The 22,775-nt window shown below is 40.9% G+C and overlaps 1 protein-coding gene across 2 annotated transcripts in view; it reads right to left on the bottom strand.

The window, feature by feature from the left end:
- CAPN11 (calpain 11) overlaps positions 1-22,775 on the bottom strand; it is a 65,947-nt gene that overhangs the window by 12,083 nt on the left and 31,089 nt on the right. For both annotated transcript variants that reach the window (XM_070734222.1, XM_070734223.1), the window contains exons 4-15: positions 17,743-17,861; positions 17,377-17,510; positions 16,015-16,183; positions 14,444-14,527; positions 14,273-14,358; positions 11,242-11,316; positions 9,801-9,961; positions 6,565-6,734; positions 6,444-6,455; positions 5,158-5,369; positions 4,331-4,370; positions 1,442-1,507 (exon numbers count right to left, since the gene is read on the bottom strand). In XM_070734222.1, the coding sequence (XP_070590323.1) occupies positions 1,442-1,507; positions 4,331-4,370; positions 5,158-5,369; positions 6,444-6,455; positions 6,565-6,734; positions 9,801-9,961; positions 11,242-11,316; positions 14,273-14,358; positions 14,444-14,527; positions 16,015-16,183; positions 17,377-17,510; positions 17,743-17,861 (1,328 nt within the window). The remainder of the gene's footprint in view (positions 1-1,441; positions 1,508-4,330; positions 4,371-5,157; positions 5,370-6,443; positions 6,456-6,564; positions 6,735-9,800; positions 9,962-11,241; positions 11,317-14,272; positions 14,359-14,443; positions 14,528-16,014; positions 16,184-17,376; positions 17,511-17,742; positions 17,862-22,775) is intronic.

The following is a 22,775-nucleotide window of genomic DNA, read 5'->3' as shown; positions in this document are numbered from 1 at the left end:
TCCAAGCTGAATATATCAAAGGTCAAGGTTTCCCAGCTGTTAATGTCCATCCCCAAGGCCTTTAAATCCCTCTTACAGATATACACTGCACAAAAAAAATAAAGGGAACACTCAAAGAACACACCCTAGATCTGAATGAATGAAACATTCTCATCGAATACTTTGTTCCGTACAAAGTTGAATGTGCTGACAACAGCATGTGAAATTGATTGTCAATCAGCGTTGCTTCCTAAGTGGACAGTTTGATTTCACAGAAGTTTGATTTATTTGGGAGTTATATTGTGTTGTTTAAGTGTTTCCTTTATTTTTTTTGAGCAGTATACTTATATCACAGCTGTGGTCTCCCTCTGGGGTTCTTTCCCTGCACTATTTTGCCATATAGGAGATCTTTCAGAATCCGCCCATCATCCATCCTTTTCAGCGCCATTATAACTTTTAAAGGTAATTAAAGAAGCTTTTGTAAATCGAGGACAATCCTTATTGCTTCTTCTACTAAATTGGTTTAAATGGCAATGGCCTTAAAGCAGCGGTAGGTTGCTAGCAGTATGGCCTGGTGCTATGAACTGGTAGTGGTGATGGCAGGAGGCTCTGCCCACACACCCTGGATGCTTCTGTGCATGTGCAGAAGCATTATATGTGTGTCAGAACTGCTAGCAACGGGGTTTGCAACCCATTACTGCCTTAAAGCCTCCTCAATATTATGTTAGTCACAGAGATCCAACCCCGGCATCTGAGAGGTTTGTGCTGACTCTAGAGTCTCCAGAGGCTGACATGAACGAGGCAGAGGAACAGGGGGAGCCTGTTCCCAATGCGCGTATGCACAGATTTCCCAGAGGGCAAGAACAGTTACGGAGGAGAAGGACTACTCGGAAGTAAGGCTTGGAGATGACTGGCCCCTCCCATAGGCTATACAAGTGGAGCAAACAGTTATGCTTGTTGTAGGAAGCAACTTTGTTTCAAATCGTGTCTCAGCATTTCGGTTCTGACTCCGTGTTTCTGTTTGGCCTTGCAAAGTTTCTTGTTAGCTAGCTATTTATTTTATTTTATTATTTTATTTTATTATTTTATTTTATTTATTTTATTTTATTTTATTATTTATTTTATTTTATTATTTCATTTCATTTCATTTCATTTATTTAATATCTAGGCCATTCAATTAGGTCTTCGTCAGTGTGTCAAGAAAGATAATTCTTCTGTGCTTATCTGCCTACTTCCAAAATACTTCTTTCGGACTTATTAACATTGTTTGGGACTTATTACGGCTGGGAATGAACATAATTCACAGCCGTTAAAATAAAAAGAGATTTTTGGGGACTCTTTTTCTGCTTCATTATTTATCAGGAAGCCTAGGGCAAAACACTAGCTGATATTTTCCATACCTCTCACTCTATATGATAACTGAAAAAAAGAATTCATAGGAAAACTAAGGCACAATACTTACCTCTCCTGCAAGCTGTTGGAACATGTTCCTGAAATTGTCATCTATATCATCTTCAGATATTTCTTCCTGAAGAAACAAAAAATAGGACCAATTAAGCCATCCACATACTACTTTCCGGCAATGGCACATTAGATGTAATGTAGGAGGCACATGTAACATGTAATGTAACCTGTCTCATATATATGCTCCTTGCTTCCCAAATGCTGGCTATGAGCCTGCAATTAATTCAAATCCCTCAAATGTGAGTTTGGTTAGAGCCAATTTGATCTAGTGATTAAGGCTCCAGGCTAGAAACCAGGCGCCAGTAAGTTCTAGTCCTGCCTTAAACCAAAAAGTCGGCTGGGTGATTTGGGGGCCAGTTCACATAATCAGACTTGGGTGAGAAGTCAATTAGTCTTCAGAGAGGGGCAGCATACAAATCTAATAAACTGAATTGAATTGAATTGGATAATTCCTATTGCAACCTATTACATTTAAATATGTTAAAAGGCAAAATAAGGTTCAGGAGGGAAGTGTTTTTAATAGGAAAGAACAAGGGGACACAATCTGAAGTTAGTTGGGGGAAAGATCAAAAGCAACATGAGAAAATATTATTCTACTGAAAGAGTAGTAGATGCTTGGAACAAACTTCCAGCAGACGTGGTTGGTAAATCCACAGTAACTGAATTTAAACATGCCTGGGATAAACATATATCCATCCTGAGATAAAATACAAGAAATAGTATAAGGGCAGACTAGATGGACCATGAGGTCTTTTTCTGCTGTCAGTCTTCTATGTTTCTAACCACTGGAGCAACACTCAGCTGACAGACCCTGACCAGGAAAAAGGCTAGGAAGAAAAAAAAAAGTCAGGAAATGCAGATAGACAAAGGGAGGGAAGCTCCACCCACAGCAGAGCTACAGCAACTCTGAATTCCCTTTGATGCAAGGGAAATGCTGGGCCTGGATGAGACAGTGAATTCCAGTCAAGCTCAATTCGTTCTTTGCTTACACCTAATGGAGGAAATCTTGGCAAACTAATGCTATAAGTTGCTAAGCTAATAGATATAGCTCAAAAGATTCTAGGGCTGTGACAGTGAGCCTATGGCATGCGTACCACAGGTGAGGCATTGCCCTATATTAGCTCCAGTGTGCATGCGTGGGTTAGCCAGCTGATTTTCGGCCTTGGGGAAGGCTGTACTGCCCTCCGGAGGCTTTAGGGAAGCTTCCCCGAAGCCCTGGAGTGCAAAAAATCAACCAACAGGCAAACCGGAAGTTCAGAAAAACAGACTTCCGCTTTGTCTGTTGTGCTGTTTTTCGCACTCCGGGGCTTCTGGAACCTTCCTGGAAGGCTCCGGAGTGTGAAAAACAGCACAATAGTCCATTTTTTCTGAACTTCCGGTTTGCCTGTTTTTCCACCATCCCAGGCTTTAGTGAGGCCTATGTACATGCACAGGGGTGGGGATTGTGTATGGGGAGCGCGCATGTGTGTGAGTGGGGTGGGAATGGGTGGGGGCACATGTGCGCATGCTAGCACAAGTACATACACACACCCTTTTGGTATGTGAACCAAAAAAAGTTCGCCACCACTGTTCTAGGGCAGTGAGGGTGAACCTATGGCATGGGTGCCACAGGTGGCACGTGGAACCATATCTGCTGGCACACAAGTGGTTGCCTTAGCTCAGCTCCAGTGTGCATGTGTGTGCTGACCAGCTGATTTTTTGCTTGCACAGAGGCTCTGGGAGGGTGTTTTTGGCTTCCAGAGGGCCTCCGGGGAAAGGGGCATTTGCACCCTCCACGGCAGTGTCTGCCAACCTTGGCAACTTGAAGATACTTGGACTTCAACTCCCAGAATTACCCAGCCAGCGGATGCTGGCTGGGGAATTCTGGAAGTTGAAGTCCAAGTATCTTCAAGTTGCCAAGGTTGGCAAACACTGCTCCACGGAAGCCTTTGGAGTGTGAACATGAGTCTACTGGGCCCACCAGAAGTTGGGGAACAGGCTGTTTCTGGCCTCCAGAGGGCCTTGGGTGGGTGGGAAGCTGTTTTTGCCCTCCCCTGGCATTGAATGATGAGTGTAGGCACTCACACACGTGCAATAGGGCACACCCATGCTTTTTTGGCACCCAAAGAAGAAAAGGTTCACCATCACTGTTCTAGGACCTCTCCTTCTCCTTCTCCCTCTCACCTCCCTTTGGGACTGTGTAGTCTCTTAATCTGTGCAGGTCTCTCTCTGGGAAAACTCTGTGTTGCTAAATTGCTCTCTCTTTGCTCCTGCAGGTGTACATTCCATCACACAACTTGATACTTTAAAGCTGCTTTTCCCCTCTCAATTAAAAGGAATAAAATTAGAACAAAGGGCTTATTTGGTCAAGGTTGGATCCACACCAATTATATGGGTGCTGCAGGGGATTAAGCAATACTTGAATACTTCTACATTAAACAACACTTGGTAAACAATGTTTAGACTAAACTATTCCTGGAGTCTGCTAGAAATGTCTACTATATATGAACTTAAGCTGAGGATATGTTCTATCTTCCCAGCATTAAAATCAACTTAGAACCTTCCTACACTCATCACCTGGATCACCTTGTTTCTGTTCTTTCTTTTTTCCCTTTCTACTCAAGTGAGCCTTCAAGTTTTTTTAAAAAGGTAAACCAAGTATGGAAATTTGAGAATTGGAAGCAAGTGTTACCAAGTTTGTTTTAAACCATCTTCCAATCTTATGGCTTTTAAAAAACTTCTACAGAACAGGTCTTTTTCAACCTGTTGTGCCTGGGACATGGGTTGCATTTCAATGCCACGATGTGAGAAGTTTATGAAAACTCAAGTCCAATCTGAGTGGCAGACACTGAATTGAAGAAGGCAAGAACAATGAAAGAAATAACGCCCCCTTGTAGTTCAACTTCACCTCATCTGGTAGATCTGCGGAGATCTCATCATCAAGCACCCTAAAAAAGAAAGAATACTTTTAGACATCAATGCTCTTGTAAAAACGAGAAGAGATGGACGCAACTGTCGTCTGGTATGTTGTTATTGTGTGCCCAGCACCTTATTTTTCCTTGAGGAAACTCTTAAGAACATATGGTAATATAAGAAGAGCCATGCTGAATTGTGCCATCGAGTCCAGCATTCTATGTCATACAGTGGCCCACAAATTGTACATGGGGATCTTCAGCAGAAAGAGAAGGCAAAACCCTCCCTTTCCCTTGACCCCCAACAAATGGTACCCAAGGGAATCCTGCCGACCTCAATTAATATAGAGGGGGCATTTGGGCATCCGTTTCAGTAACCACCAATACATTTGGCATCCATGAATCTGTGTAATCCTGATTGAAGCTATCGGGGCTGAAGGCGGTCACGACCTCTTCTGGAAGTGAATTCCATAAACCAATGACCCTCTGGGTGAAGAAATATTTCCCTTTATTTGTCCTCACTTTCTTACCTATGAGCTTCAGGGATACCACAGGATATTTTCAGAAAAAAGGCACAAAGGTTAAAGGTTACTTATGGGTCTCTGGAACACCCCCCCCCCAAAAAAAAATTAGAGGAAGGCAGTGAAGGGATGCCAAAATTTTTACTACCACACTGTGGGCGTGGCTTATGCATTTTCTTTCAATATCTTTCAGTGCAAATTGGGTGCTCTGGGGTGGAGCTCCATTTTCGCTACCCCACTGCGTTCCCCCCCATCCGGGCTGTAGCCCACCCCTGGAGGAAGCTCACAAAGCATGGACTCACACTGTGTCTGACTGTTTCTCTGTGAAGACACGCAGGATGAAGTCCGCTTCTTTGTTAGGCTCGAAGGTAGAGGGAACTATGATGTATTCACCAGGTGGCAGGCGAATGTGATTGCTCACTTCTCGCAGGTTGATAAAGGTCTCTGAACGGGCTTGAGATTGGTTCCTCAGAAAAAAGTCCTTCTTCAGATGAACGTTTTGACAGCCCTCGGCCTGGGAGAGAAGCATTTCAGGTATTTTCTACAGCTCTTCAGCCATCAAAGTACCAACCAGTATATGGATGTGTGTATAACCACACTCACACACAACTCAGAAGCATAAAAGTCAAAACACTTTTCTTAAAATAAAAAAAGTACATACACACCCAATTATTATTATTATTTTTTTACAGAGGCAGGCTTCTGTACCCCTTTAATAACAACTGACTCTTTAAAGTTTCAGAAGATATACAGCATCGAGTATCTTAATACACTGTAGCCATCACGGTACAGTGGTACCTTTACCTAAGAACGCCTATACTTACAAACTTTTCTAGATAAGAACCGGGTGTTCAAGATTTTTTTTGCCTCTTCTCAAGAACCATTTTTCACTTACAAACCTGAGCCTCTGAAACTGTAAACAGAAAAGGTGGGGAGAAGCCTCTGTGGGCCCTCTCTAGGAATCTCCTGGGAGGAAACTGGGCCTGAAAAGGGGAGGAGAAGCCTCCATGGGGCCTCTATAGGAATCGCCAGGGAGGAAACAGGGCCTGAAAAGGCAGGGAGAAGCTTCATGGGGCCTCTCTAGGAATCTTCTGGGAGGAAACAGGGGCGGAAAAGGCAGGGAAAAGCCTTCGTGGGGCCTCTCTAGGAATCTTCTGGGAGGAAACAGGGCCTGAAAATGCAGGGAGAAGCCTTCGTGTGGCCTCTCTAGGAATCTTCTGGGAGGAAACAGGGGCAGAAAAGCCTGGGAGAAGCCTCCATGGGGCCTCTCTAGGAATCTCCTGGGAGGAACCAGGGCCTCCACCCTCCCTGTGGTTTCCCCAGTTGCACGCATTATTTGCTTTTACATTGATTCTATGGGAAAAATTACTTCTTCTTACAAGCTTTTCTACTTAAGAACCTGATCACAGAACGAATTAAGTTCATAACTAGAGGTACCACTGTAATTGTGGCAAGTTATGATGGTTTCAAGCAAGAGGAAAGCACCCTCATATGAGAGAGCACTATCTGCATCTCAACCTATCTCAGTCAACCATTTTCCACCTTCACCAACAGTTCAAATAATGGATTGGTTTTGCTCAGGGTATACCTCTTCAGGAACCTATGGAGAGGAGGGGAGAGAAAGAGAGAGGGGGGGAGATTAGGAACACATTTCCGTAAGCTTTGCTGCAGAATAAATAGGAAAAGCAGAAAAACCATCCGGTATTTACCTGATAGACGGCAAAGCCGATGGTGTGCATGTCTCCTCCAGCGTGGCGTTCTTTTCTCCGATGTTTTTGCATCAGAGCCACTAGGAAGCTGCATGCCAGTTCGTCGTCATCGGGGTCATCATCTTCTTCTAAAAGCTTGATTTTGAATTGTGGATTAATCCAGAACGAAGCTGCAAGGCGAAAGGATAAGTGTAGTGAATCTCAGTAGCAAACCTAGATAGCATCACTTGAAAAGCTTTCAGAGACTTCAACTGGTTCAAAATGCAAAAGTGCGTGAGCTATCTTCGGTATATCAAGGTACACACATGTTACTCCAATACTCCACAATCTGCATTGGCTACCAGTGGGTCTCTGGATGCAATTCAAGGTGTTGGTTATTACCTTTAAAGCCCTGCATAGCTTAGGAGAAGACTATTTACGGGACTGCATACTTCACTGCAACCAATAAGGACCCATAGAGTTGGCCTCCTCCAGGTCTCGTCAACCAAACAATGTTGGTTGGTGGGGCCACGGGGAAGGACCTTCTTTGTGGCAGCTCTGATGCTTTGGAACCAACTGCCGCCGGAGATTCGCACTATCCCCACCCTGCCGGCCTTCTGGAAAGACATTAAAACCTGGTTCTTCCAGCAGGCGTGGGGACGTTAAGTTGTCACCCTAATATGGCCATGAATGATTGAGAGCATGTGTGGTTTGTAGCGATATTAATGTATTTTCATAGTGCTTTTACTCTTGATTATATTGTAGCTATGTTTTATATTATTTCATTACTTTTAGCTGCCCAGAATCCATTTGGAATTGGGCGGCATATAAATGCAAATGAATGAATCAGTAAGATCCAAGAAGAAGCCAAGCCAAGGAATAAAAATCAATGGAGGAAAAGACAGCTGACTTTCAGACTTCTACCCTCTCAATAGGGTCAAGACGGTCCCTCTTTTTAATCGAATTGCATGTGATGAACAGGTAATCCTCAAATTATGAATATAATGGAGCCTGCTAATTACATTCGTAAGCTGAGGATTTTTCAGAATGAATCATGTCAAACAAACATGATCACTCCCTGCTTTTGTCCATGCATTCGCTAATAAAATGTGCAGGTTAAGTGCACATGAGGTATCTCAGAGTCAGAAAGGTGATGGGGCCCCCCCTTATTGAACAGGCCACCTTGTTCAGGCCCCCCAAGGCCTCCCACAAGTCACTGAGATACCTCATACTCACTCCCCTGGTATCCCCACAATTGCTCCATCCCCATTCTGTCATGCTGGTCATTTACAAGCTGACGAGACTTTAAGCAACGCGATTCTTCCACCTCAAAGTCTCATTGGCTTGCAAATGCTCTTTAGCCAGATCTGGTGCAGGCTTTGGTTCATAAGAGCCTCAGTAGTGCAGTGGTTAGAGTGCAGTGCTGCAGGCTACCTCTGCTGATCACTGGCTGCCAGCAATTTGGCAGATCAAATCTCAGCAGGCTCAAGGTTGACACATCCTTCCATCCTTCCAAGATGGGTAAAATGAGGACCCAGATTGTTGGGGGCAATAGGCTTCCTCTCTATAAACTGCTTAGAGAACACTTTAAAACACTGTGAATCGGTATTTACTGTAAGTCTAATTGCTATTGCTATCGAGAATAGGGGCCTAAAGATCTTGCATGATCTTTATTTATTTTATTTTATTTTATTTTATTTTATTTTATTTTATTTTATTTTATTTATTTTATTTATTTTATTTATTTTATTTATTTTATTTATTTTATTTATTTTATTTATTTTATTTATTTTATTTATTTTATTTATTTTATTTATTTTATTTATTTTATTTATTTTATTTTATTTATTTTATTTATTTTATTTATTTTATTTATTTTATTTATTTTATTTATTTTATTTATTTATTTTATTTATTTTATTTATTTTATTTATTTTATTTATTTTATTTATTTTATTTATTTTATTTATTTTATTTATTTTATTTATTTTATTTATTTTATTTATTTTATTTATTTTATTTATTTTATTTATTTTATTTGATTTGATTTGTATGCCGCCCCTCTCCGTAGATTCTTGCACTACTTTAGGCCTCCGTTCTGCACAAATGTACTGAAGCAGGCAAAAGGAACCGATGGCTCGCTAGATCGTCACAAGGTGAGTCTCCACAGGCCCTGGTTCTGTGGAGACCTGCTGGCGGTGGCGGCAGGAGGTGGAGTGGAGGAATAGGCAGGGTGAATGTTACAGTGCCTCTATGGTCATTCGTGTGAATAATTGCCATGGTGCTGCAACATTCATAACTTTGGGGTTGTGTTGTAAGTTCTTGGGGAGTTATGTCATAACTTCAAACAGTGCTAAATGAACTGTCGTAACTCAAAGAATATATAGGGCGAACAAGGACAGAAGCACCAGCCTGGGGATGACGAGTGGGACCTCGTCGAAACGTCACCAGAAATCAGGTTTCTTTCTGTGTAGGATTTAGAAATTTCTGGTGACGTTTCGACGAGGTCCCGCTCGTCATCTTCAGGCTAGTGCTTCTGTCCTTCTGTCCTTGTTCTAGGGTGAACACAGTGAGACCTGAGCTGCCTTCCTTTTATAAATACTGGTGGCTGGGTGTGGTTTGATGGCTCAGCAATTGTCTGCTGTGTAGAAACTTCCTGGTGAGTCAGTGGGGTAACACCTGGGGTCATTGATTTAACTGAGGTATGCTGATTAGTTAATGATTCTCTGTGGCGGCCCCGACCCTTTGGAACCAACTCCCCCTAGATATCAGAGTTGCCCCCACCCTCCTTGCCTTTCGTACAGTTCTTAAGACCCATCTCTGTCGTCAGGCATGGGGGAACTGACACATCTGCCCCTGGCCTATACAGTTTATACATGGAATGTTTGTTTGTGTGTTTGCTTTTAATAATGGGGTTTTTAGTGTTTTTTAAATTATTAGATTTGTTTTTTACATTATTCTTGTTATTGTTGTGAGTCGCCCCGAGTCTACGGAGAGGGGCGGCATACAAATCTAATAAACAACAATAATAATAATAATAATAATAATAATAATAATAATAATAAATGTATATTTTCTTTTATGCACACTGAGAGCATATGCACCAAAGACAAATTTCTTGTGCGTCTAATCACACTTGGCCAATAAAGAATTCTATTCTGTTCTGTTCTGTTCTAGTCTAGTCTAGTCTGTCTATGGTAATCCATTGAGTATGAAACAGAGAAGACAGAGGAATAAGTAGAGAACATTTCTATTACCTGGATGATTTCTGCAACCTCCAGCTGTACTACCTCGCCGCCAGGTCCCCTCAAATAACGTAGTGTGCCATTTCTTTGTTTCCTCCACTGTCAGAGCATCTGGGGTGAGGTTACAGATCTCAAGTCTAGAAAACTCACGCATAAAGTCTCGAAAGGAGATCCTGAAGGAACAGAAGACATAGTAAGAACAATATCAAAAGCAGGTAGGATGGTCTCAGTGCTACTTTACGGCAGAAGAAAATAATAAGCAGTCGGCTGACAGGAAAATAAGATTCGCCATCATTGTACTACTTACTCCTGTTATTGTTAGGCATGATTATCTAATCACGAGGTGGGAAGTTGAATATCTTATTGTATTGTACCATACAATACAATATTGTAAGATACTCAGATCAGTTTTCTAAAATCATCTTGTCAATTAAATCTTTTTTTCCTCTGCCTTTCGCAGTTTCCTTTCTGCTCAGGGGGAAAGAGCTTGTTTTCAATAGATGCTGTTGCTACCATACCAGTCAGCAATTTGAGAGTTATCAGTAAGCAAGTAATTGGCTTGTTAAGTAAGTTTGCCAGATGTTTAAGATTCAGATGTTTCAACCTAAAATTGTTCAGTGTTGCTTCACCTGGAGCTGACCAATTCTATATCTTCCCTGTTCTTTTCTCTACCATATCTAGCATGATCACAGGTTGTTTTCTTTTGTCTTCACTGGAGCAGTCTCTTTATTGATGGATTGGTAAAAAATATTTCTGATTCAACTGAATTTGAGATTCTGATTATAATGTGCATTTCCAATTTTGTGTCTACTGATCTTCTTGGCTACAGCTGCTATTTTATTGTTTCTGGTGTTTTCTTGTTTCTAGGTGGTACTTTTAATCAGGTATTCTTTGGGCTTCTTATTCTTCAACTTCTTTTCTTTCATCCATTCTAGTCTGCTAGCATCTGATCTTGGCATACTGATTTCATCTTCCATTTTGGTGCATTGATTGGTATTTTTTCTTCTCCTTTGATAATTTTGCATCCTGGGGATTCAGTTTTAACTGCAGGTGTGCTATATACCAGCTGCTTTGCTTCTTGTAGTCATCCGATGCTTATATTTGATATTGCACTATTGACACATTTAATATTTGTGCTAGGTGTTTGCTTGTTTTTTTGGAACAAAAGTTTCAATGCAGGCAACCTTATTCTGTTGCTTTTATACTGTTTTCTGCACTCAGTTATTTTTTATTTAAATTCTTTTTCTTAGTTAGAGAACTTTGTTCTTTTGGAAAAGGCAGAAAACAGTTCAATAGCTACACTGACTTCCCAGCTAATGTAACATAAAGATATTTTAAGAAGCAATTATCCAGTCTTGACTTCTGCTTTACATGTTGCCAAAGTTTTAGGAATGATCAAGATATATGTTTAGTGTACAGCACACAGAATTGGCCCCTAGTTTTTGGAACTTACCAGAATTCACCATCTTCCATCTTCAGTTGTAATTCATCCCTCTGATCAGGATCTACTTCATTCCATTCAGAAGAGCTACAATGGCAGCAAAAAGGCAATTATGCTATTTTCCCTGTACTGCTGCTCTACTTCCAATTCTATCTGTGAACATTACTACTAAAGAATAGCAAAGTGCTAATTTAAAGAGTTGCAAGCTCAGTGATACGCTGTAGTATATATTTTGTAAGAAAAAGGTCAGTCAATTCTGGGCATTTTCAAATAGAATTGGAAAAGATTCTTGCCCAATGTCAATGTCGTTCAAAACTCTCCTTTCCAAAAATATCTTTAAAATTTACAGTCACACATATAAACTGCTTATATTGGAGACCCATGGGCTGGAAATAACATAATAAAACCAAGTCACTCTCATGACTTGTGTGTTAAAAGGACTTTTAAAAAATCAGCAGATGACAAAAAACTAGGAAAGATAATTAATATTCTAGATGTAGAAGATCTCAAAGCATTCAGACAAACTGAAGCAAGCTGAGCTGAAATTAATACAATTATATTTAACTGAATATAAGTCAGTTAAACTTATGAATTTTTTTTGGGTAAAATTCTACTTCTAGGTAGGAAAAGATTTCATCTATGGCAGTGCTTCTCAATTATTTTCTTTTACACACACACACACACACCGGAAGAAGTAAACATTTGACACATAGACATACACACCAATTGTCCGCCGACATGCATGTTGTGGCCTGCCCCACCACTTCCAAATTGTGCCCCACTGTGAGACACATGTCCTACCTGATATCTGTACCAGTACCCATAGTTCCCTCTAAGCTGAGCAGTGAGCAATCGCTCACTTAAAAATCATCATCAACTCAGAGTTTTTCAAACCTGCCCAGAAGCCGAGAGGGAGAGAGGGAAAGAGTGAGAGGGAAGGAGAGAGAGAGGAAGAGAGAGAAACAGATAGAAAAAAGAGAAAGAAGAAAAAGAGAAAGAAGAAAAAGAGAAAGAAGAAAAAGAGAAAGAAAAAGAATGGGAGTAAGGAAGAGAGAAAGAAAATCAAAATCTAGTTTGAAACTAGCTCAACTATTTAAGTGGCATTTTGATATTGATAGAGTTGCCCTATTATGAGCTCACTGTTATAGACACACAGTACAGTATTTTATTTTGAAATTCTCTGAGGCAAAACAAGGTGGGTTTTTTGTTTGTTTGTTTGTTTGTTTATTTAATATTTCTGTGCCGCCCAGTCCCAAAGGGACTGCCGCTCAGACACTATACTTTTCCGCCCACCCCCAAAAAATATTAGAGGGAACACTGCCAGTACCTCCATCGGGTTCCTTGGCATTGTGTCCAGGGCAGCCCACTCTAAAAGAAAGCTTCTCACGAGTTTGAGAAGTTTGATTGAACTCGCAAGACGTTTCCTTTTAGAATGGGCTGCCTTGGACACAATGCCGAGGAACATGATTGGAAGTACCGGTACGAATGTCCAGAAGTATTGGTACACGCATCCTACTCCCTACGGCAAAAAAAGCACGTTCCTCAGGGTTACACGACCTTCTGGCATTGCTCCCCACCACCCCCAGGGGGCGTGCTCCACTATTTGAGAAGCATTGATCTATGGTAAGATGAAAATCTGGTCTGGCAATAGTACACATGAAAGGGATTTTGCTGTATTTATTGTCCGTATAATAAATGTGAGCCAGCAGTGTGGTCCGGCACTAAAAAGGCAACTGCTATCTTGGGGGACTGGGGCATTAACAGAACCCAAATCATGGCAAGTAATTGTTCTATCTACCCAAATCAGATCCCATTTGGCATACAAGTGTCCAATTCTGGGCACCGTAACTTCAAAAAGGACAGTTGGAGGGTTATCAGGATGGTGAATGGTCTGCGGAACAAGTCCTATGTGGAGCAGTTAAAGGAACTGGGTAGGTTTAGCCAATAAAAGCTGGAGGAAGGTATGAACAGGGATCTTCATATATGTGTGAGGTTATCACCAGGGGTGGGTTACTACCGATGCGGTCCAGTGAGGGTGCTCCGGTAGTGGCCCGCCGATGATGCAATTTTGGCGCAATGGTTCCAGTGCTGTCCATGTGCACCACCATATTTTTTGTGTGCACACCAGTAGGAAAAAATACAACGAACCCAACCACTGGTTATCACCCAGAAAAAACCAGTTGTTATTGTCCCAAAGGTCAGGACTGTCAGAAAAAAATTCAGGAAATAAGACTAGCTATCAGGAATCTGTCCATCCAGTGCCAAATTAAATGGTGTGTTCTTTACTATGAACTTTCAAACATGGTTAGAAAGTGCTCAGTGGTGATAGTCCTAGGCTGGAGGGATGCGACAAAAGGGACAATACAAAATTGGTATCAGTACATGGCGGATCATATTCAGTTTGAGATTATGGATAAGAGGATGAATTCGGCCAATAAAACTAATCTGGGGGAACTGATGGAACAAGGTAAGAGGACATGGGATTAGTAGAGTTCAAGACCAAGGTATAAAGAATAAATTAGAATTACATCATAATATGTAAATAGATATATTGCTCTTGAGTTAAAATGGTATATAGGAAATATGCCCCCTTTTTGGTGGAAGGGTATGAATGTTGTTTGATGGTGGGAACTTTGAACACTGAGCACATTGTTACGTGTTGTGTGAATGTTTTATTGAGATATTGTTATTATAAAAATCAATAAAAATTAAATTAAAAAAAAGAACTTTCAAACATGGTCTTCCATCCCCTGTCCAATTGTCTCTCCTTATCTCATTTATCTTTTCTTCCTTTCAAATATGTTCACCTATACTTTTATATCTTTTCTTCTATTCTTTTCTTTACTTATATTATTACATATCTTTCTCTTCAATGTGTATTATGTATTGGACAAAAAAAAAAGGTAAATAAGTAAGTAAGTAAATAAATAAATAAATAAATTTATTTTAAAAATGCTCATTTGTCAAAGTGGATCCTGCACAGAGCAAGAGTTGGACTTGATGTGTCTAAAGTACATTCTAACTCTACAGTGCTATGATTCACCTATCACTCCATGCGCCAGTCCACTCGACCTGACCCCAGGGATTCCTTATGCGAATCAGCTCTTCTTGACGGCCACGATAGTCCACCTGTGGAATTTGAGACATTAGGCTGCGTACATATGTATTTCAATCTTTGAATTTATAATTTGTAATTCCCCAAAGGGAAACTTACCCCTTTAAATCCTGTGACTGAATAGGCATGACCTTTCACCAGTTTCTTGAAGGTAACTGCTTCCATGTCAAATGCACTTGTAATCTGAGAAAAAGGATAAACCGCATTGCCTAAAGATTTAGGTGTTCCAACCCCTCTCCCCCTCTAGAATCAGATGGCATGAAATTGAAGAAACAGAACCAGCAGGAGCAATAAAACCTCTCGACCTGAGAAACAACAAGTCTGTACAAGAAAAATTTACTCCAAAGATGAACCAAAATTCCAAAGCGATGCAGTTACTTAAGTAATGGCTGACTTTAGAAAAGACTTTTGTAGCTGGGCATAGGGAATGTCCTTGAAGGATGGGGAAGAACTGGAGTTCACTCTAACCACTGAGCCAGGGTAGCAGTTTGCGAACCTGGGCAAACGCCCTCCTCGCCACAGCCGAAAGATGATGTTCCAATGTCAGCTGTGGATTGAGGAGGACGCCCAAGTTGCGAACCCTCTCTGAGGGGGTCAGTAGTTCCCCGTCCAGGGTAATGGACGGGCAGATGGAATTGTCCTTGGGAGGCAAGACCCACAGCCACTCCGTCTTGTCTGGGTTGAGTTTGAGTATGTTGACACCCATCCAGGCCCCAACAGCCTCTAGGCACCGGCACATCACTTCCACTTGCTTGGTCTATCCCAGGGGTGTCAAACTCGATTTCATTGAGATCCACAACAGGATTGTGTTTGATCTTGGGGGGCTGGGATAGATGTAGACAGCTTGACGCCACCTGTGTTGGGGGCACCTGTGGCTTGAGTGCTCTGCAAGTGAAAACAGGCTCCCAAGCTCCATTTTCGGATGGGACAGCCTCCTGCAACCCTCTCTGACTGAAAACGGAGCATGAGAGGGCCGCAGGTGGCCCTCCTGCTCACCATTTTCAATGGCAGAGGCACTGTAGGGCGGTCCTTCGCTGTTTCCAGGACAACCCCGCAGGCCAAATCTAAGCACCCGGATCCAGCCCACAGGTCTTGAGTTTGACACCCTTGGCCTATCCTGTACTTTTTTTAACAACAAAACTGAATAAGAAAAAGAAAATCAAGACAGATATACAGATAACCATACTGTGGACAATATCTCTTTTGCTTAATTTACTGTATGTGTATCTGTGTGTACATTCTAACTTTTATTTTTACCAACTTATTTTAAATAGCCCCCCCCCCCCAACTTTGCAAAGTGCAAATAAATCAAATGAGAATAAACCCAGGATCCAAGCTTGGCAAGCATCCCAGAATATGATTAATCAATTATGGTGTCATTTCCTGTATATTATATGTATTGTCTTGTTTTTCATGTTTGAAAGTGGTATACTTTTCTTACTTAAGTTTCATGGAGAAGGAACTATGTAATCTAACATTTGTTCTGCCCCACTTCACATAACATAGACTCATTCAACTGTTCAGCTCTGATAAACCTACACTTATCAGATCCTATATTCTGCTTACATCCGAGTGTCTAAAAATCAGAACCAAATAAAGGAAGCACTCCCAAGATTTTTAAAATTCACAAACTCAAGTGTTCCATGAACCGTCTCAGGAGCTTATCTTACATCAATGGAACAGCCCAGCAGAGATCCTCTCTCGAGGGCCTTGCAAATGATTTTGGATAAATTGCGTGGTGGTTTCTTGAGATCATACATTTCCGCCACACCACCGGTGAAATCTTCAAAACCTTCGGTGGTGCTGCCCCCCGACAGGGCTTCATAAGAGCCATTCAACCTGTGTAGCAAACAAAACTCAGATTTATTTATTTATTCGACTTCTGTGCCGCCCAATTCCCATGGGACTCAGGTTGGTTTACAACAACCTGGTTTACAACAATATAAAAATACAAATTACAATAATAAAAGAGGTCAGATATAATAAACAATAAAACCCCAATTATAAAACCTAAACACAAACAATCCAATCAACACGCATGCATACCACTCAACATAATTCAGCCGTGATAGATGTAAATATTCACAGCCCCCAGGCCTGTCAGCAAAGCCAGGTCTTCGCAGCCTTTTGGAAGGCAAGTAGGGTGGAAGAAGTATGGACATCAGAGGGGAGTTGGTTCCATAGAGCCGGGGCAGCCACAGAGAAATCCCTCCCCTGTGGTCCCGTCAACCTGCATTGCTTAGTCGACGGGACTTGGAGAAGGCCAACCCTGTGCGATCTTATTGGTCTCTGGGAGGTATGCGACAGAAAAAGGTCGCGTAAATAGTCTGGTCCTAAGCCATGTAGGGCTTTATAGGTGATAACCAACATCTTGAATTGTGACTGGAGACTAATGGCTAGCCAGTCCAGCTCGCAGGACGTTGATGTTATATGTGTGTACCGAGGTACAATCATGACAGCTCACACGGCTGCATTCTGGACTATCTGTAGTCTCCAAACACTCTTCAAGAGTAGCCCCATGGAGAGCACATTGCAATAGTCTAGATGAGAGGTGATGAGTGCCTGAGTGACTGTGCACAAAGCCTCCTGATCCAAGTAGGGCCGCAACTGTTATAGCAGGCAAACCTGGGCAAAGTTCTCCCTGGCCACAGCTGATAGATCAAGGCTCAGCTGTGGATCCAGGAGGACACCCAAGTTGCGGACCTTGTCTGAGGAGGCCAAAGTCCCTGTCTCCCCCAGAACAATGGATGGATAGATCGAATGATCCTTTGGAGGAAATTCCCAGAACCACTCATTGTTATCTGGGTTGAGCTTGAGCCTGTTGGCTCCCATCCAGACGCTTACAGCTTCCAGGCACCGGCACATCACCCAATTAGAAGGATGCCTACAAACCTCATCAGGGGTCTCCACCTATATAGAAGGTGGGAACTATAACAGCAGAGACACAAATCCAAAGCAGAGTTTGCTTGAGAAAGCATGTTATCCACCCCCTACTTTAGCCATCTAATGACCTAAACAACAGCAACACTTACTTGGCATAAGCTTTTTCCAGCAAAGCACTCCAAAACTCTTGACATTCAGCTGAGTGCACAAACACAAGTTCTCCATCCTTGGTTGGCAATCTGTCATCTATTACCACATCTACCCATTCGCCAAATTGCCATATCTGAGGAATTTTAAAAAGCAAAAGGAATAATGAATTTATAGCCAGCATTGGTTTGAATATTTATATTCAAACCAATAAATTCAAATTTATTGGTTTGAATAAAGTTAGAATAGTTAGGTTGGAATAAAACACGGCACTTTTTCTGAACTGCACTTCTTTTGTTCTATCACCTGTAGGTCAGTGAGTAAGGTCTCACTATGAATCACTTCCTGTAGCAAAATGGATGCCTTACCTGGAAGTGGAAAAGGCCCGCATAGTCCTCCTGGAAGCTCTGTCCGTGGGGTACAACCCGATGTAAGAGTTCCTCATTGAGAGTCAGGGAACCAATGGCAGCCAACAACCAACAGTCACCTTAAGAGCAAGGGAACAGAAGTTGCTTCAAATCTGTCTGATCACTATTTCATTTCTCTAGATTTTAAGAATCAGTATCTTCGTCATTGCAAGTATAGATACTACTCAGAATATAATATTTTTCTCGCTTATGATATCTATAGATCACTAAAAATGAGTAGATTTGTTCTGAAAACTTTAATCAATTTTAGTAAAATCTGTAGAAAGAACAAAACAAAGACTTGCAAAAAAGATAAAAGCAGTAAAAAGAATTTCTGTTACTGAGTTAGTGATAAAAACAAAGGAACAGAAGGGGATAAGATAAGATAGTAACAGGTGTTGCTTTTCCACTCTTGGTCTATTGCCCCAAAGGGAATTATATTAAAATAAATCTAAGCAAAGTAACTGGCATAAGAGAAGGTAAGGATGAATCAAACTAAGATAAATTAAGATATATATTTTTAGTATATGTTTGGTGCAAATGAATAATTTACCACCAGTGTACAGCAATGCTATGCATTATTGAAATAATGGAATCTTGTCTTATGAAATAAAAGAATGTTGTCTTATGCCTTATAGTCTTTTTGCATAAAATGGAAAAAAATGTACTTATGATTTGTGGTTTTAATGATTGGGAAAAAAAATCCAGATAACAGAAAAGAGCTTTCTTTCGTAATCATAGAGTGAAATAATTTTTTAAACTACTTATAATTGCTACAAAGAAAATTGGAAGCTTCTTTTATTTATTTTTTCTCAATACTTCTGCACTTTTTTCTGCTTTTTTATTAGTTTGTGTTAGTTTTTAGGTAAAACTTTTATATATATACAGTATATATATTGTTTTATTGCACTGCAGAAATATTAATCAGTGTATGTGGTGGATTACATTTTATATTGTTTATATACTTTAAGATCCCATGGTATATTTAGCTATGAAACTTGATTGTACATTTTGAAATGTTTTATTGGGTTATGCCCAATGAATTTACTTAATCTTGGATATTGAAGTAGTTGGTTGCTTCTATGTTTTAAGATCAACCATAAACACTAAGGGAACAAGAAACCAACAGAACTAGGCAGTACAAACCATAAAGGCCTTGGAAAATATATTCAGATACAGTGATATGTCTGGAATAATGGTATTCCCTGTGACATTTTATTGAAGTGAAAATGAAACAGGGATTTTGAAAAGGACAAGAAGAATATTGATGCTTTTGAAATTTGAAATTGGAGAAGACTCCTGACAATATCCTGGACAGTGAAGAAAACAAACAAATGGATCGCTGAACAATCGGACCACTTGAAGTGCAAATGGCCAGCTTCAAATCACTTTACTTCACACACATCATGTGAAGATTTAACTCTCTGGAGAAGGCTCTAATGCTGGGAAAGGAAAAAGAAGACAATTATAATTAGCAGAAAGGTGGAAGCACAGTTACGTGAAGTTGCGGCATTGATGAAAGGCCTGAAAGATTACGCACACATTATTAGGAAGAAAATCTAGCAATGCAGTCACTGAGAGTCGACATCGACTCGATGGCACATAATCAGTTTTCTTTGCCTGCTTTCTGTTGTTGTGGTATCCTTGTTTATGTATTGTAACTTGAGGAATTTTCTGTTTCTATTTTGGCAACTTTATGAATGTGTCCATCTAGATTTCTTCCATGAATGTATCCATCTAGATTTCTTCTATGAATGTGTCCATCTAGACTTCTTGTATATAGTATATTATAGGGCCGTGATGGCGAACCTATGGCATGAGTGTCACAGGTGACACGCGGAGCCATATATGTGGGCACATAAAGCTTTGCCCTATGTCAGCTCCAGCGTGCATGGGCATGCTGGCCATCTGATTTTCGGCCTTTTGGAGGGCAGGGGGGAGGCTGTTTTCTCACTCCCCAGGCTTCAGGAAAGACTCCGGAGCCTGGAGAGGACAAAAAATGATCCAATGGGCCAATCGGAAGTTTGGAAACAAACTTCTACTAGGCCCATTGGGTCATTTTTCACCCTCCCCAGGGTTCAGGAAAGTCTCCAGAGTCTGTGGATGGTGAAAAACGGCCCAATCTGAAGTTCAGAAACATGGACGGCAGCAGAGGTTGTGATGTTGTGCATGCCTGTGTGAGGGGAGGGCATTGCATAATAAGGGTTTTTAGTTGTTTTATTAATTGGATTGTTACATGCTGTTTTTATCATTGTCGTTGGCCGCCCCGAGACTACGGAGTGGGGCGGCATACAAATCCAATAAGTAAGTAAGTAAGTAAGTAAGTAAGTAAGTAAGTAAGTAAGTAAGTAAGTAAGTAAGTAAGTAAGTAAATGAAATGAAATGAAATGAAATGAAATGAAATGAAATAAAATAAAATAAAATAAATATGCATTAGGGGTGTGGGCATGCACCATGGCTTGTGCGATGGCATCCAAGCAAAAAAAGGTTTGCCATCAGTGTTATAAGGCCTTTCTATTGCTTTCTTCCTGCGTGTTTTTTTCCAACTTTTCAGTGCAGCCTGTAACACATTAACACAGGAAAACGGTGCTAAGGCAATATTTCACTCAGCTGATATTTAAATATGCAGAACGTTCTAAAACTAAAGTTCTTTTCTTTCAAATGAGTTTTTGAATGGTGATACTTGATGAACATTTTAAAACCACAATTTCTGTTCAATTAATTTTTATCTATCCTGAAAGAAGCACACTCACTTAGTGAAGATTTTGCAGACATGTCCTAAACCAATGGCTGGGCAAGGGGCTTTATCTCACAATAAACAAGTACATTGCCATTAAGGTAGAAGAGCCTTTTTAGGATGTCTGAGAGAAATGGAAAGACGAGTACATGTTGGTTTCTTCCAGGCTGCAGATAAGGCTCTGCTGAGGAAATGAAACGCTACAGCTACTGATCAGCAAATGGAAATATAAAATATATGAGAAGCTGCTACTTGGCCAGGGATTCTATTCCATTAAGAACTTAGAGGAGCTGTATCTCCATTCACAATTGTCAGGTTGATAAGTTGTGCTGAATAGCGGTTGTTTTCACTGTTTACTAATGCAAAAGCTATCTTACAGGAGCAGTTTCTCCATCCACAATAGTCACAAATTTTAAATTGTTTGATGCAAAATGGGTGAGCAGTGTGGTCGGGCAGTAGCAAAAGCAAGTAGGATGCTTGGCTGCATAGCTAGAGGTATAACAAGCAGGAAGAGGGAGATTGTGATCCCCTTATATAGAGCGCTGGTGAGACCTCATTTGGAATACTGTGTTCAGTTCTGGAGACCTCACCTACAAAAAGATATTGACAAAATTGAACAGGTCCAAAGATGGGCTACAAGAATGGTGGAAGGTCTTAAGCATAAAACGTATCAGGAAAGACTTAACAAACTCAATCTGTATAGTCTGGACTGGAGGACAGAAGGAAAAGGGGGGACATGATCAAAACATTTAAATATGTTAAAGGGTTAAATAAGGTTCAGGAGGGAAGTGTTTTAAATAGGAAAGTGAACACAAGAACAAGGGGACACAATCTGAGGTTAGTTGGGGGAAAGATCAAAAGCAACGTGAGAAAGTATTATTTCACTGAAAGAGTAGTAGATCCTTGGAACAAACTTCCAGCAGACGTGGTTGGTAAATCTACAGTAACTGAATTTAAACATGCCTGGGATAAACATATATCCATTGTAAGATAAAATACAGGAAATAGTATAAGGGCAGACTAGATGGACCATGAGGTCTTTTTCTGCCGTCAGTCTTCTATGTTTCTATGTTTTAATTACTTCTTCTTTTCATTATTTAATAATGTAGGAGTAATGTGTTGTTTGATGGCATAAACGTTTTAGGAAAGGCGGCTAGTATGAGAGAGACCAAAGGAAAGAATGCCAGGGAATCAGTTCAAAATGTATATAAGAGATTTCAGACAGCCCGATTGTATCTATTTTGGGGATCCTGCAGATCCCCATCTATCACCAAAAAAACAAAACTTTCCATGTTTGAAGAGCAATAAGAAAAATCACACAACTAAATAATTACGTGTCAGCAAGTCAATATTGACTCTTAGTGAGCACATAGTTGTTCTCCAGGACAAGCAAATAAGGTGAGATAAATATATAATCAAAAGGAATTAAATCTGATGTGTATTCTCATCCACCCCCCTTTTAACCTCACAATAACCTCGTGAGAGACTGGCAACCAGAATGACATTGAATGTCATGGCCAAGTCAAGATTTGAAGCTTGACTTCTCCAGTGAGTTGCTGCAACACTCTTAATCACCAGGCCATATGCATGTTTAATTTTTCTATATTTATTTATTTATTTATTTATTGGATTTGTATGCCGCCCCTCTCCAGAGACTCGGGGCGGCTAACAGCGACAATAAAACAGTGTACAATAGTAATTTGGTATTGATGATTAAAAATCAATTAATATAAAAACCAAACATACATACATACATACCATGCATAGAATTGTAAAGGCCTAGGGGGAAAGAGGATCTCAATTCCCCCATGCCTGGCGGCAGAGGTGGGTTTTAAGTTGTTTACGAAAGGCAAGGAGGGTGGGGGCAGTTCTAATCTCTGGGGGGAGTTGGTTCCAGAGGGCTGGGGCCGCCACAGAGAAGGCTTTTCCCCTGGGTCCCGCCAGGCGACATTGCTTAGTTGACAGGACCCGGAGAAGATCCACTCTGTGGGACCTAACTGGTCGCTGGGATTCGTGCAGCAGAAGGCGGTCCCTGAGGTAATCTGGTCCGGTGCCATGAAGGTCTTTATAGGTCATAACCAACACTTTGAATTGTGACCGGAAACTGATCGGCAACCAATGCAGACTGCGGAGTGTTGGAGTAATATGGGCATACTTAGAGAAGCCCATGATTGCTCTCGCAGTTGCATTCTGCACGATCTGAAGTTTCCGAACATTTTTCAAAGGTAGCCCCATGTAGAGAGCGTTACAGTAGTCA

The sequence above is a fragment of the Erythrolamprus reginae genome, chromosome 1 (assembly GCF_031021105.1).
Source record: "Erythrolamprus reginae isolate rEryReg1 chromosome 1, rEryReg1.hap1, whole genome shotgun sequence".
In the NCBI taxonomy this organism is placed as follows: domain Eukaryota; kingdom Metazoa; phylum Chordata; class Lepidosauria; order Squamata; family Dipsadidae; genus Erythrolamprus; species Erythrolamprus reginae.
This window is presented reverse-complemented; position numbering and strand designations above follow the sequence as displayed.